General features: G+C 34.7%; 1 protein-coding gene across 1 annotated transcript in view; it reads left to right on the top strand.

Annotated features, from left to right (window-relative positions):
- The window catches only part of LOC117335570 (choline/ethanolamine kinase-like), a 33,611-nt gene extending 20,138 nt beyond the window's left edge, over positions 1–13,473 (top strand). Inside the window, exons 5-9 of the mRNA XM_033895650.1 lie at positions 5,470–5,528; positions 5,807–5,891; positions 7,945–8,053; positions 9,381–9,551; positions 10,940–13,473. Of these exons, the coding sequence (XP_033751541.1) occupies positions 5,470–5,528; positions 5,807–5,891; positions 7,945–8,053; positions 9,381–9,551; positions 10,940–11,005 (490 nt within the window). The 3' untranslated portion in view covers positions 11,006–13,473. The remainder of the gene's footprint in view (positions 1–5,469; positions 5,529–5,806; positions 5,892–7,944; positions 8,054–9,380; positions 9,552–10,939) is intronic.
- The last annotated feature ends 364 nt before the right edge of the window (positions 13,474–13,837 follow it).

The raw sequence follows: 13,837 nt of genomic DNA, 5'->3' as shown, positions 1-13,837 counted from the left end.
CTGACTGTTGTCTATATAGACTCCTGTCCCCATATGACCCTGACTGTTGTCTATATAGACTCCTGTCCCCATATGACCCTGACTGTTGTCTATATAGACTCCTGTCCCCATTTGACCCTGACTGTTGTCTATATAGACTCCTGTCCCCATATGACCCTGACTGTTGTCTATATAGACTCCTGTCCCCATATGACCCTGACTGTTGTCTATATAGACTCCTGTCTCCATATGACCCTGATTGTTGTTTATATAGACTCCTGTCCCCATATGACCCTGATTGTTGTCTATATAGACTCTTTGTCCCCATATGACCCTGACTGTTGTCTATATAGACTCTTGTCCCCATGTGACCCTGGCTGTTGTCTATATAGACTCCTGTCCCCATATGACCCTGACTGTTGTCTATATAGACACCTATCTCCATATGACCCTGACTGTTCAGTGTTGTCTATATAGACACCTATCTCCATATGACCCTGACTGTTGTCTTTATAGACTCCTGTCCCCATTTGACCCTGACTGTTGTCTATATAGACTCCTGTCTCCATATGACCCTGACTGTTGTTTATATAGACTCCTGTCCCCATATGACCCTGACTGTTGTCTATATAGACTCCTGTCTCCATATGATCCTGACTGTTGTCTATATAGACTCATGTCCCCATATGATCCTGACTGTTGTCTATATAGACACCTGTCTCCATATGACCCTGACTGTTGTTTATATAGACTCGTGTCCCCATATGACCCTGACTGTTGTCTATATAGACACCTGTCCACATAAGATCCTGACTGTTGTCTATATAGACTCCTGTCCCCATATGACCCTGACTGTTGTCTATATAGACACCTGTCCCCATATGACCCTGACTATTGTCTATATAGACTCCTGTCCCCATATGACCCTGACTGTTGTCTATATAGACACCTGTCCCCATAAGATCCTGACTGTTGTCTATATAGACACCTGTCCCCATATGACCCTGACTGTTGTCTATATATACACCTGTCCCCATATGATCCTGACTGTTGTCTATATAGACACCTGTCTCCATATGACCCTGACTGTTGTCTATATAGACTCATGTCCCCATATGACCCTGACTGTTGTCTATATAGACTCCTGTCCCCATTTGTGATCCCCTAGGTGGATGGCATTACCCCATGACAAATAAAATTGATGTGATAAAAAAAATATCATATCCCACACATTTTTCTTAAGCCAGTTGTGACTCGGTTCTATTCTGGTTACTATAAAATGGCCTTTATCTATCATACATCCTTCACTTGATCGTTATGCACTAAGATGTGTAATCATCATTATAACCCAATTTTGTGACTGAGGACCTTCTAGTGTCTGATAGCCATGTTTTCCTCTATTGAGTAAGCAAGCCAGCACTTGACTTTTGCAACACATATACATATTGTGCTGTGTAATCACTCATGATTCACTTTGAAGATAGACTTCGGCATATAATAAGTACCAGTCAGTAATGTAGGCTGCAATCATAGCTAAGTAATGGTCCTCACTTACACAGACTGATATAACATTATATACATATGTATATATATATACAGTACATCCCATAGATGTACACTTTCTAGCAGGATAACATCTGTGAACATGGAGTAAACTTAGAAGATTTAATGATGAAATCCTTTTATTGTACTGGTATATTAGAGATCCAATACTTTTAAGCTCTCAGGTTAAAAACCCATGTTGAATATGTCCTATGCAATTCTGAGGTTTTTATGTAAATTGGAAATATTGATAAAAATTATAGTGGGTACAAGTAGAGAATCGTTCTTGCATAATTTAACTCAGGAGTGGTTACAGTACTGTTCACTTTAGTTAAGGAATCTTTCAGCTTAAACTTAACACAGAGAAAAATATCTGTCAGCTTAAACTTAACACAGAGAAAAATATCTGTCAGCTTAAACTTAACACAGACAAAAATATCTGTCAGCTTAAACTTAACACAGACAAAAATATCTGTCAGCTTAAACTTAACACAGAGAAAAATATCTGTCAGCTTACACAGACTTATACAAAAACACAGACAAAATATGTCAACTTGAACTACACAGACAGGAAAGTTTCAATCTAAATAGCTCTGAAAATAGCTAAAACCTAGTTTGATTACATAATGATTACAGAGTTTTTGTTCTACAAGTTTTTGATGACAGAGATGAATGATTGAAACAGATGGAATGTGTTTGAGGTGAAGCTGTATGGTTGATACATTATACACACAGCTGTAAGTTATAGGTCTGTGTGGAAATTTTGTTGTCAAACATTACTGTGGTATTTCATTTTGATCAATCATGTGTCATGATTTTAAAACTAATTTCCATCACTAAATTTGGTGTAAATACCGTATTTGACCTTGTAAGCATAGCTTTGTTTAAGTTTTTGTGTTGCCGAAGATGGGTGTCGGACAATTATATATACATGTAGATACATAGGCGTTGAGTTTCGACTGCACCCATACCGAAATAAAGCACACTAAAGTATACTTTTATGCTACTTTAAGTATACACTAATTCCTACTTTTTTGAAAAAGTACCAAAAAAGTATACTTTTTTTGTACTTTTCTGGACTCTGAAATTTCTCAGAGTACTTTTTTTGTACTTTTCTGGACTTGGAAATTTTTCAGGGTACCTTTTCTGTACTTTATTTGAACTAAACATACCATTTTCTTCAGGAAACATTTATCTATATACATGTGTCTCATATGTTTCTGGATTTTTTTTGGAATTTTGAGGGCGATTTAAACAGAACCTCTTAGTCAAAATGACGATTTTGGCATGTTTGACCCAAAATATCTCATAAATACGAATTTCCACAGGGATACCAGATACACCCAGACCTAGATCAAGCCGGCTTTTACAATGGTTCAAACCCCCATCAAAATTGTTTGTGTCATTTTTTCCACCCCCAAATCGCTACAATAGCCGGCAAAAATCGCGAATTAGCTCATACTATCATTACGTTCCGAGTTATCGCCCCTTACTACACTTCATTCTTTATTTGACAAGAGTGTTCCTTGTGTCACGACATTTCCATTGGTACTACATTTACAGACCTGACCTTCACCATGACCTTTGACCTACTGTTAGAATACTTATTCTGATTTTCAACCTTATCGACCACCTATATATCAGCCTATATATGTTTAAGTTTTTTCTGACAAATCTTGTTTTTTTATTGATGTATCTTTATGTAGTGAAAAAATTCAGTTTCTTTGGTTAAAAGACTGAAGATGATATTAGCAGATCAGTGAGGTAAGGAACATTTGATATGTTTAATGAACACACTCATCCTTGTTAACCTTGAAAACAAGTTGGGGGTGGCAGCTTATAAGGGCAGGGATGCTAGTTTATTATGTAGATTATGTTTAGATTCGGTTGTGAGATTGGTACAGTAGATAGTGGACTTGCTTTTCATCATGAGGTGTGGTTATGTTTCAGCTTTAATTTCCATTCAGGCCAACAGAAGTGATTAATGACTAATGATTAATTAAAATATACTATATATATGACATTAATGTGGGTGGATGTTTCTAAATATATTCATGTGTATATAAATCTGCTTCCTGATACAACAACCCAACATTTCCTGTTTGTTTCCTATGTTATACATTAAATTATTATATACTATTAATAATCATAGGGTACATAATCATTTCGAAAAAAATATCGACTTTGTCACTAATTTTAATTAAATTTATCTAAGAGTAGAGCCAACACTGTTATCCCGACTACATTTTGTACATCCCTTGGCTGCTGGATACCATCGTATGTAGCAGTGATTAAGGTGTAGGGAGCTCAGAGAGACTAAGAGTAGGAATCATTAGTAACAGCTAGCTAGACTCAGTAGATGTTGTAATTTTAGCCCACCATCCTCAGATCATGACGAGCTCTTTAGATTGCCCTTTGCATTGTACATGGTCCTTCGTCTGTCTGTCCAAGTCCTTCGTCTGTCTGTCCAAGTCCTTCGTCTGTCTGTCCATAAACAGTTCTTGTTTATGCTATATCTTGAGAAGTACAGGAAGGACGTATTTGGAAATTTGGTATATAGGTTCACCTTGGTCCCTATATATGTGCCTTTTCAATTGAGAGTCTGATTGAATAAACGACAAGCATCCATTTTGTATTCTGACAGTTGAAGTTTGCTATCACTGATGCTTGTGAAGTACTGACAGGATATTTCTAATACTTGATGTGTGGGTTCCCCTTCATTACTGTTATCATGCCAATTCAATTTTGTAACTGATTGTCACAACAAATGCCCGGCAGTCTAGACATTTTGTATTTTGACAGTTGAAGTTTGTTAAATTTTACTATTTTTTGAGAAGTATTAGAAGGAGTGTAGGATCTCTCCGTCCCTATTTGTGCCTGTTGGAATTTGCGACTGGTCAGAAAGGAAAATGGCCTGAACAGGAAACTTATAATCTTTGGACTTTGACTTACAATATGTAGATTGTGAAGGTGTATTAAGAATGCTCTGGGATGTTCCAACTGTTTCAACAGTTACTGAGACTCAATTACTTTATTCGAGCAGTAGATCAGCCTTTGTATGGATCATCCATTTAAGAGTATTCCTTGTTGTCCTATAATAGAAATCAGCTTTCCCAAGTTCACAGATGACCCTGTATGTTAACCGCTCAGTATACGTACTTGTGTGCACAAAAGGTTAGCTGTAAAAAAATGAAGGACATGTAATTACTAGATGCTTAATTAAGCACAGAAGGGCAGTTTGTAGAGATAAATGCAGGCTATCGATAAATAGCTTGAACCTGGAGTAGTGACCCCTACAGATTTTACATAAGAATGGAAAAGACGGGCAATTTCTTCTGTGTGTAGGTTTGCCTAATCAGTTGAAATAAACATTTAAATGATAGTACTAGTACATGTTAACAGTTTCAGAGGACACATCTAGAGCAGTAAAAGTTAACATTGCTTGTGATGCTTTTGAAAATTTAGGTTGTTTTTAGGATAATATTTGTCATGTAATCCATGGATTGGTTTTCTGTCCATCTGTGGTAAAGTGATACCATAATACTTATTCTTGGAATTTATACCTTATTGTAATTAACTAGCACATGTAAAATATATATTGTTATAAATCAGGTATCAGGTCAAAATAGAATTTCTCACTTAGCCATAAAGTAATACATATCTACATAGATATGGACATCATTCCATTGTGATACAATATACACTCGTATGTATAATCTCAGTCTAGGGGAGATAATTTGGAATTGTTACTGAATTTGTCAACGCTTTTATTTTTGTATGTGAAAATTATTATGAAATGTATTACAAACTCATTTGTAAAGTAATTTGGAAGTGTCAAGCCTTAGAATCAAATTTTCATTGTTTCAGATGTGAAATATATTTATGTAATAACAAGTTCTGCTGTGGCCTGGAAAGAAAACAAACTTAATTGTCTTTCTTTCTTTCCAGAGACATTCTAAGAACTGTTGACTCTCCAGTGGTATTTTCTCACAATGATTTGCAAGAAGGTAAGATTTTACCAATGGAATTTGAAATGAAGGTGTATATATATGATTGTAATTTAATTAATTTTGTTTGTATGTAATATGTTTTTAATTCATTGCTTGTTTATGAAGTGATAGATCAAAACATGAAGTTTTGAAGATAATTATAAGATAAGCAAATGAATGCTAGATATATATCTAAACATTATATAAAACTATTGTGTAATATAACTTTACATATTAATAATTTTAAAGATGGGAAAAATATCTTTTGAATGTTAAATGAATATGATTGTTTGCAGGTAATATCCTTTACCTTGAAGGCTGTGATAATCCAGAGAGGAAGATGACATTTATCGACTGGGAGTATTGTAGTTATAACTTCAGGTAACTGACTGGGCCGGGGTATTGTAGTTATAACTTCAGGTAACTTATTGGGAGGTATTGTAGTTATAACTTCAGGTAACTGATTGGGAGTATTGTAGTTATAACTTCAGGTAACTTATTGGGAGTATTGTAGTTATAACTTCAGGTAACTGATTGGGGGTATTGTAGTTATAACTTCAGGTAACTGATTGGGGGTATTGTAGTTATAACTTCAGGTAACTGATTGGGAGTATTGTAGTTATAACTTCAGGTAACTGATTGGGAGTATTGTAGTTATAACTTCAGGTAACTGATTGGGAGTATTGTAGTTATAACTTCAGGTAACTGATTGGGGGTATTGTAGTTATAACTTCAGGTAACTGACTGGGCCGGGGTATTGTAGTTATAACTTCAGGTAACTGATTGGGGGTATTGTAGTTATAACTTCAGGTAACTGATTGGGAGTATTGTAGTTATAACTTCAGGTAACTGATTGGGAGTATTGTAGTTATAACTTCAGGTAACTGATTGGGAGTATTGTAGTTATAACTTCAGGTAACTGATTGGGAGTATTGTAGTTATAACTTCAGGTAACTGATTGGGAGTATTGTAGTTATAACTTCAGGTAACTGATTGGGGGTATTGTAGTTATAACTTCAGGTAACTGATTGGGAGTGTCACATCTGTGAAGCATCATGTATGATCTAACAAATATCAAAGGAATATTGCTTTATGGATTTAGAAGAATTGTATTGGAAACTATATATATATATCACATATGGCATGAAAGATTAGTTCCTTATTCAGAAATTAACTCACAGCTGGACTAAATATTTAGTTGAATGATGTTTGACAGAAGTTCAGAAAAAGATACCCTAACATTTCCTGGTTAATATTTACCTTATGACCAGCACACAAAAGACACTTTTTCTAAAAATAAATAAATAAATAGATCAAAAAATCTCCAACCCCAATCTCTAATATGGAAACTTATGTGCATCCAGGCCTACACTTGGGATTTTTGTAAGTGCGCTGATTATGTAGAATGTGGTATGTATGTGTATGTACTGGAGCGTGGTGAAACTAGTCACTAACAAGAATAATTATGTGCACCACTGATCTTTCCTGTCTGCATGGACCTGTAATATCCCCCTAATATTATATTCGATCATAGGACCATGTCATGTTTACAAAGTTATAATTTCTGCTTATGTATGCCTGTCACATAGTACTTCAAAGTTAAAGGGCTGAGAGTTATACCGTAGAGTACATTATTGTTGTCCTATGGCATTTAATTTACATGTGATTATACTATTACAGGGGACATATACATTTTACCTCTACCTGGGGTAGGGTGGGTGAGCTGGGGTGGAGGGGGCTTTTGATTGCATTGTGTCCATCCGTCCTTCCTTCGTTTTTTCTCCACTTTATCTTGTCATGCAGGTCTCCATCTCCTATACTACTAGTTACTGGAGCTTCATACTTGGGGCATGGGTTCAAACCTAGGTGAGGCTGTGTGCCATGTATCAAAAGTATGTCACTCTGACCTTTATTTTGACATTTGACCTAGATCAATGAAAACAAATTTTGGGGTCTGATTTTCTGCATTAGCTGTCTCTTAAAGTTTTTCCTGGGGTATAGGTAATTATTTTTATTGAACTTCTGATACTGCCTACTAAAATAAGTGATTATCCTGAATTCATTAAAATGAAATTATTGATTTCTTGAATGCGGTGGGTGATCTGTCAGGCATTCTGCATGCTCATTCCTACAAGAAATCTTTATCTGTACATTCAGTGTTCAAATTAAGTGGGTCTTTAAAATTCTTAATATCATTAAGTGTACTGCAAAGATTCTAAATACCCTGTAGTACAATTAAGTATTGTGTGTAATTTTAAGATTTTTAAATGTGTAGTTCTACAGTGAAAAACAAAACAACAAGAACAGTTGTGAACAATTCATTTATTGATGCCATATTGGACTTTTATAACAATTACATGTAACAGTAATTAGTCATTTGAAATATGTATATTGATCCTTATAGTTATACTAAGATGACTTTATTTTTTTACAGAGGGTTTGACTTTGGCAATCACTTCTGTGAATGGTGCTATGACTACACTCATCCAGATTATCCGTTCTTCTCATACGCAAAGGAAAACTTTCCTTCGAGGGATCAACAGGTAATTGATTATTTGTATAGAATGTTCAGGAATAAGGTCACTCCTTCCTTATTCTAAGAGGCCAGAAAAAGAAGTTCAGTGATAAGGTCACACCTTCCTTATTTAAAGAGGCCAGAAAAATTAGTTCTGTTACAGTAATAACATCACAACATCCTTATCTAAAGAGACCAGAAAAAGTAGTTCTGGAATACGGTCACAACATAATTATCTAAAGAGGCTAGAAAAAGCAGTTCAGTAATGAAGTCACAGTCTCCTTATCTCAAGAGACTAGAAAAAATAGTTCAGCAATAACATCACACTATCATTATCTAAACGGGAAAGAAAAAGTAGTTATGTAATAAGGTCATACTATCGTTATCTAAAGGGGAAAGAAAAAGTAGTTATGTAATAAGGTCACACTATCGTTATCTAAAGGGGCAAGAAAAAGTAGTTCTGGAATACGGTCACAACATCCTTATCTAAAGGGGCAAGAAAAAGTAGTTATGTAATAAGGTCACAACATCCTTATCTAAAGGGGCAAGAAAAAGTAGTTATGTAATAAGGTCACAACATCCTTATCTAAAGGGGCAAGAAAAAGTACATTATTGTAGTTATGTAATAAGGTCATACTATCGTTATCTAAAGGGGAAAAAAAAAGTAGTTATGTAATAAGGTCACAACATCTTTATCTAAAGGGGAAAGAAAAAGTAGTTATGGATCGGGAATAAGGTCACACTATCGTTATCTAAAGAGGCCAGAAAAAGTATTTCAAGTGATCAAACAACCATGTTTGATGGATTTCATATTATTTGAACCAGTTTAATTTAAGTAATTGGATTTTTTGGGAGTAGGGATGGAGTCAAATAAATACTCAAGGTCGTGGTTCAGGTACTAAAATGCTCAAATGTCTTCTTTAAAAGGACCAAAAACTGTTCAGACTAGTACTGTATGCTGTTTGGCCAGCGCTTCAATTTGTGGTTCAAGTCTCAGTACATTATGTACTTGTAACAACTTTTGTCAGACATATAAATTGCCTGATCAGATGTAGATATTTTTATGGTTGACTAAACCTAGCAATAGGTGCAGTCAGCTGGTAGGCAATAAACCACAAACTAATTGAAATGTTTGATTTTCTCTGAGGTAACATTGTGTATTGTGTATGTTCATGTTCCTAAGTTGTCATCTCAATCAATTTTTAATGTGTTTGATTGAAATTCAGTAAAAAAGATCATCTGAATGTTTGATTGAAATTCAATAAAAAAAAGATCATCTGAAGAGAACATTCTGAATACCAAGTAGCTTTAACTAGTAAATTCTGAACAACTGACCTATCGTGTCTTCTTTGCAGTACACTTTTTTCCGTCACTACCTGTCCCAGCAGTCTGAGGTGGAACCCACGGAGGAGTACCTACAGAAAATGTACCGTGAAGCCAATACCTTTGCCCTTGCCTCACACTTCTTTTGGGCTCTCTGGTCTGTCATACAGAGAGATATGTCGGAGATACAGTTTGGATATCTGGTGAGTGATTTTCAGGGGTAGAGTTTATGTGGGGAGGTATTATCTTGTGGTTGTTAAAGATAATCAAATTCATTACTTGGTAGTTTTGAAAAGGTACCAGATATAGGAGTTTAAACCTCTACCTATGTCTTAATTAATTTTAAAATAAATGATGACTAGTAATTGTGAAAAGATTATATTTCTATTCACTTCTGCTTTAGGATTAGTAAATTAATTCATTATTAGCTCACCTGGCCTGAAGGGCTGGTGAGCTTATGCCATGGCGCAGCGTCCAGCATTTGTCAACATTTCCTTTAAATCCTGCTACTAGACCAAAATGCCTAAATGGATTTTGATGAAAATTGGTCTGGAGCAATTTAGTCTGGAGCATTATTGGGCAAAGCTGATAAAATTTTGTATAAACAGAGTGTGTGACTTCTCCTGGGACCATAGAGGCGGGGCCAAAATCAAAGGGTCCATTAGGCAATATTGATATTAACAACTTTTTTTGTCTGGAACTTATAAGCAATGTATGACATTAAGCAATGTATGACATTAAGCAATGTATGACATTAAGCAATGTATGACATTCATATTTTAGTGGTAATATCTCTATGTGGCTAGGATTCAAATTTATACAAATGAGGGGTCTGACCCTCCCAGGGGCCTGAGGGGTAGAGCAAAATTGAGCAATATGGCTATTTTGCTATAAAGGACTTCTTGTATTTTTTAATCTGTTGAGATTCTCACTCCCTAACCATATATCATTATGGCATTGCTGGGCATCAAAAAATAAACATGTCCATTTGTAAAAATAGACCCAGAAGTCTTTCCCCACCCCTAAGACTTGGTTCCTTTGGTATATCTTTGAAACCATTGAAATCCTCACCCCATAACCATATATAGTATTGTTGGGCATCAAGCGATTAACACAACCACTTTGTAAAAAAGGGGCCCTGGTGTCTTTTCCGACATCTAGGGACCTACTTTCTTTGTTATATCTTTGAAAGCGTTCAGATCCCCACCCCATGACCATACATAGCATCGCTGAGCATCAAGCTTTGAGATAAACACAATCCTGATTTACTAAAAGGTCCAAAGGTCTTTCCCAACCCCAAGGGACTTAGTTTCTTGAAACTCAATCATGTTGAGACTGAACTTCATTTCTGGGCTATGTCAGTGAAGCAGTTGAGATCCCTACCCCATAACAATCTATAGCATTGTTAGACATCAACAAATAAAGCTATTGACGAATTGAACATGATGATGATGTTTGGTCAAATCAACCAGATGAGCGACACAGGCCCACTGGGCCTCTTGTTACATTTATAGGCCACATATTTATTGTTAACATAAGATAAAAAATATATAATATATACATTATATTCATTGCACAATATTTATTTTAGGAATATGCCCTGCTTCGGTGTGAGAATTACTTTGATCTGAAGGAGCGCCTGCAGAGTTTAAGTTGAGGACAGAAACAGTTTAACTGGTGATACTGAGATGTTAAAGAATGATAAGGACAATATTGTGTTCAATTTATAATAGGGATGAAGGCAGTGATAAAATCACACATCAATCTGACCTATCACCATAAGTGTTATAATCAGTACTGTGATTTATATATATTGTTTTGTTATTAATTGTTACATTATCAATTATTGCCATGATCTAAAATTATCATTTTAAATATTATTACAGGGTGTCGGTAGCATTAAGAATAATAAACCATAGCGTACCATAATATAAAAAAGTATACAGTAAGTATTGCTAGTGTATACTGATGGCCTATGTAGATAATGTAGTCGGAATAGGAGAGCCTTCTTAATTCTTTTTAATCATTTTATAATTTTATGAAATTGATATGATCTCAAAATGTGTTCAGAGAAAGCCAGCATTTATTTCTATGTATAGCATTTATAAGTTACCTTGTGTTAAGGTACTCTTGATTATATCCATTATCATTGTACGTGGTTTAACCAGTTTTATTTGTGAATTTGAGAGATTTGGATGAGGGTACTATAGGGTGGTGTCGTAACTGAAAAGGCGGTGGGGGCGGAGGCATATGACTATAAGAACGGAGTTAGTTCACAAATCTTATCCTATATCCTGAACATCTTTTTGGATATCTTGTAAACGCATCCGTATTTTTGTAAGTGTTTGAATGAAAGACTGTTCCTAATAATATTAATATTAGTTGTTTAGTAGTTAAACATAGAAACTCTTACTTGTACCTGGTAAATATTTATCTCTTTTACCTACATATGTAATTACAGATAGGAACTCTTTCCTGATTTTTTTCCCCACCTGATTCCACTTAGGAACTCTTCCCTGTAAATGTTTTTTTTACCTAATTACATATAGTAACTCTTTCCTATAATTTTTTTTTCCTGATTAAATATATAGAAACTCTTTCCCTTTAAATGATCACTCTCCATATTTTTGTTAGCGTACCTAGTATTTTGCTGGCATATTATTAGGTGGAATCTGTAACTTTGTGAAATAGTACTTATACAGTACTTTAGATGTCATTTTCTTTAATTGCTAATCGATGGCTAATGGTCATAATTGCCTGCCCTTTATTTATCTGTTACCAATTGTGATTCCCTTCATTTCACTCTTGTCCATGATTGATGAATACCCAACAGTAAACAATATTTCATGTACCTGGTACTATGTGACTGGAAGGAATATATTTTATGTACCCGGTGCTATGTGACTGGTAGGAATGTGATTTATTCTTACTTGGTTTATTTATGTTTTAGTTAAGATTTAAATTCTACTTTATGTATTATACTCCTATTTTAATTGAATTCCAAAAATTTATAAATGTACACCTAGGTACAATGAAAGATTCATTTGGTTATTACCTTTGTATAGATGTGTACAATTATTCTTGTGTTATAACTTTTTTCGTTTAATCAAATGGTTATGATGAACTGACGGGATCAAATGGTCTTGAATGGTACATTGTGTATGTTGTTATTGCAACATACAGCATGCATTTCCTACTTAACACTCTCAGAGCCTAACATGAACTCAGTCTGATGTAGCTGTTTAACCAATGTTCAACCAGATATGGTGAGAGTGAATTTTTTTGCTATATATGTTTGCCTTATGATCTTGCCAAATATGCATCATAATGTTAACATTGCCATGCATTTGCAGAATACATTTCCTGTGACAATCAGGGTTAGGTATTGTGTTGATGCCTGAATAAAATATTTAGTTTTCATTTTTCAATGTGTAAAAGGCTTATTTTGACTGCTTGTTTTAGTCAAAGTATCGTTATAGCTTTCTTTCTTTTTATGTCTTTGTTTGTTAAGCTATGCTGGTGTTCATTTTTATTATATTTTTAAAGTCTTAGTATAATGTAATGTAAGCATTTCCCCTAAATAAACCATTTTCTATATAATGTAATGTAAGCATTTCCCCTAAATAAACCATTTTCTATACAGGGTAACTTAACAGAGACACAGGTCTATAATGCCTTTTCAATATTGAATTTTTTTTAAAATTTTCCTCGTTGTGTGAAAATATCACAGATTTTGGACAGGACTGGTGTGCCTTTTATCTGAATTATAGAAAATAAGCTTTATTATCTTAGAATAGTAGTGACCACATTCATAACATGATAAATATCTTTCATATATATATGTAACATGTAAAAATTGCTTCATTGTCAGATCTTTGTATATCATTGTATGTCATTTTCATTTATTGCTCAAAAAGAAGTTGGTAATTTGTCCTCACTGTATTAAAAAAATCTAGCCAGCAGGCATTGCAACGAGAAAATAAACCAAAATTGAAAGGCGGTGTAAGGGAGACAACTCCGTCTTCTGACCTGCCACGCATAAGACTTTTTATGAAAATGGTCAGCAAATATTTGAAATTGTGATAAATTAATAATGTTTTGATGAATTAAAACACTTTGAAATTATATGTCTTTGTGTTTTTGTTGATTGCTTCACTTTATTCATCTGTTGAGAGTAAAGAGTAATGATATGTGGCAGAATGAGACTAGATCTATTAAGATATGTCAAAAATGAAACATTCAGTGTTGGTGTATCATGTTTCAGACCCTTATGACAAGAAGGCAGTGAGCAAGTAGATGGGTGATTTTATGTTAACAACAACGTTTGGTGGTATATCTTAAACTGAGCGGAATTCTTAAGTGAATTGTCGTGATCCATCTTCGTCCGTCATGCGTGGTGTATCTTACGACTAAAAGACTGATGAAACTTTATAGGAATGCTCGGTATCAGGCCCTGACCAAGTGTTTGTATTTTTCAAGTCAGTTTGAA

The sequence above is a fragment of the Pecten maximus genome, chromosome 10 (genome assembly GCF_902652985.1).
Source record: "Pecten maximus chromosome 10, xPecMax1.1, whole genome shotgun sequence".
In the NCBI taxonomy this organism is placed as follows: Eukaryota; Metazoa; Mollusca; class Bivalvia; order Pectinida; family Pectinidae; genus Pecten; species Pecten maximus.
Note: the sequence above shows the minus strand (reverse complement) of the source record. Positions and strands in the feature narration are given on the sequence as shown.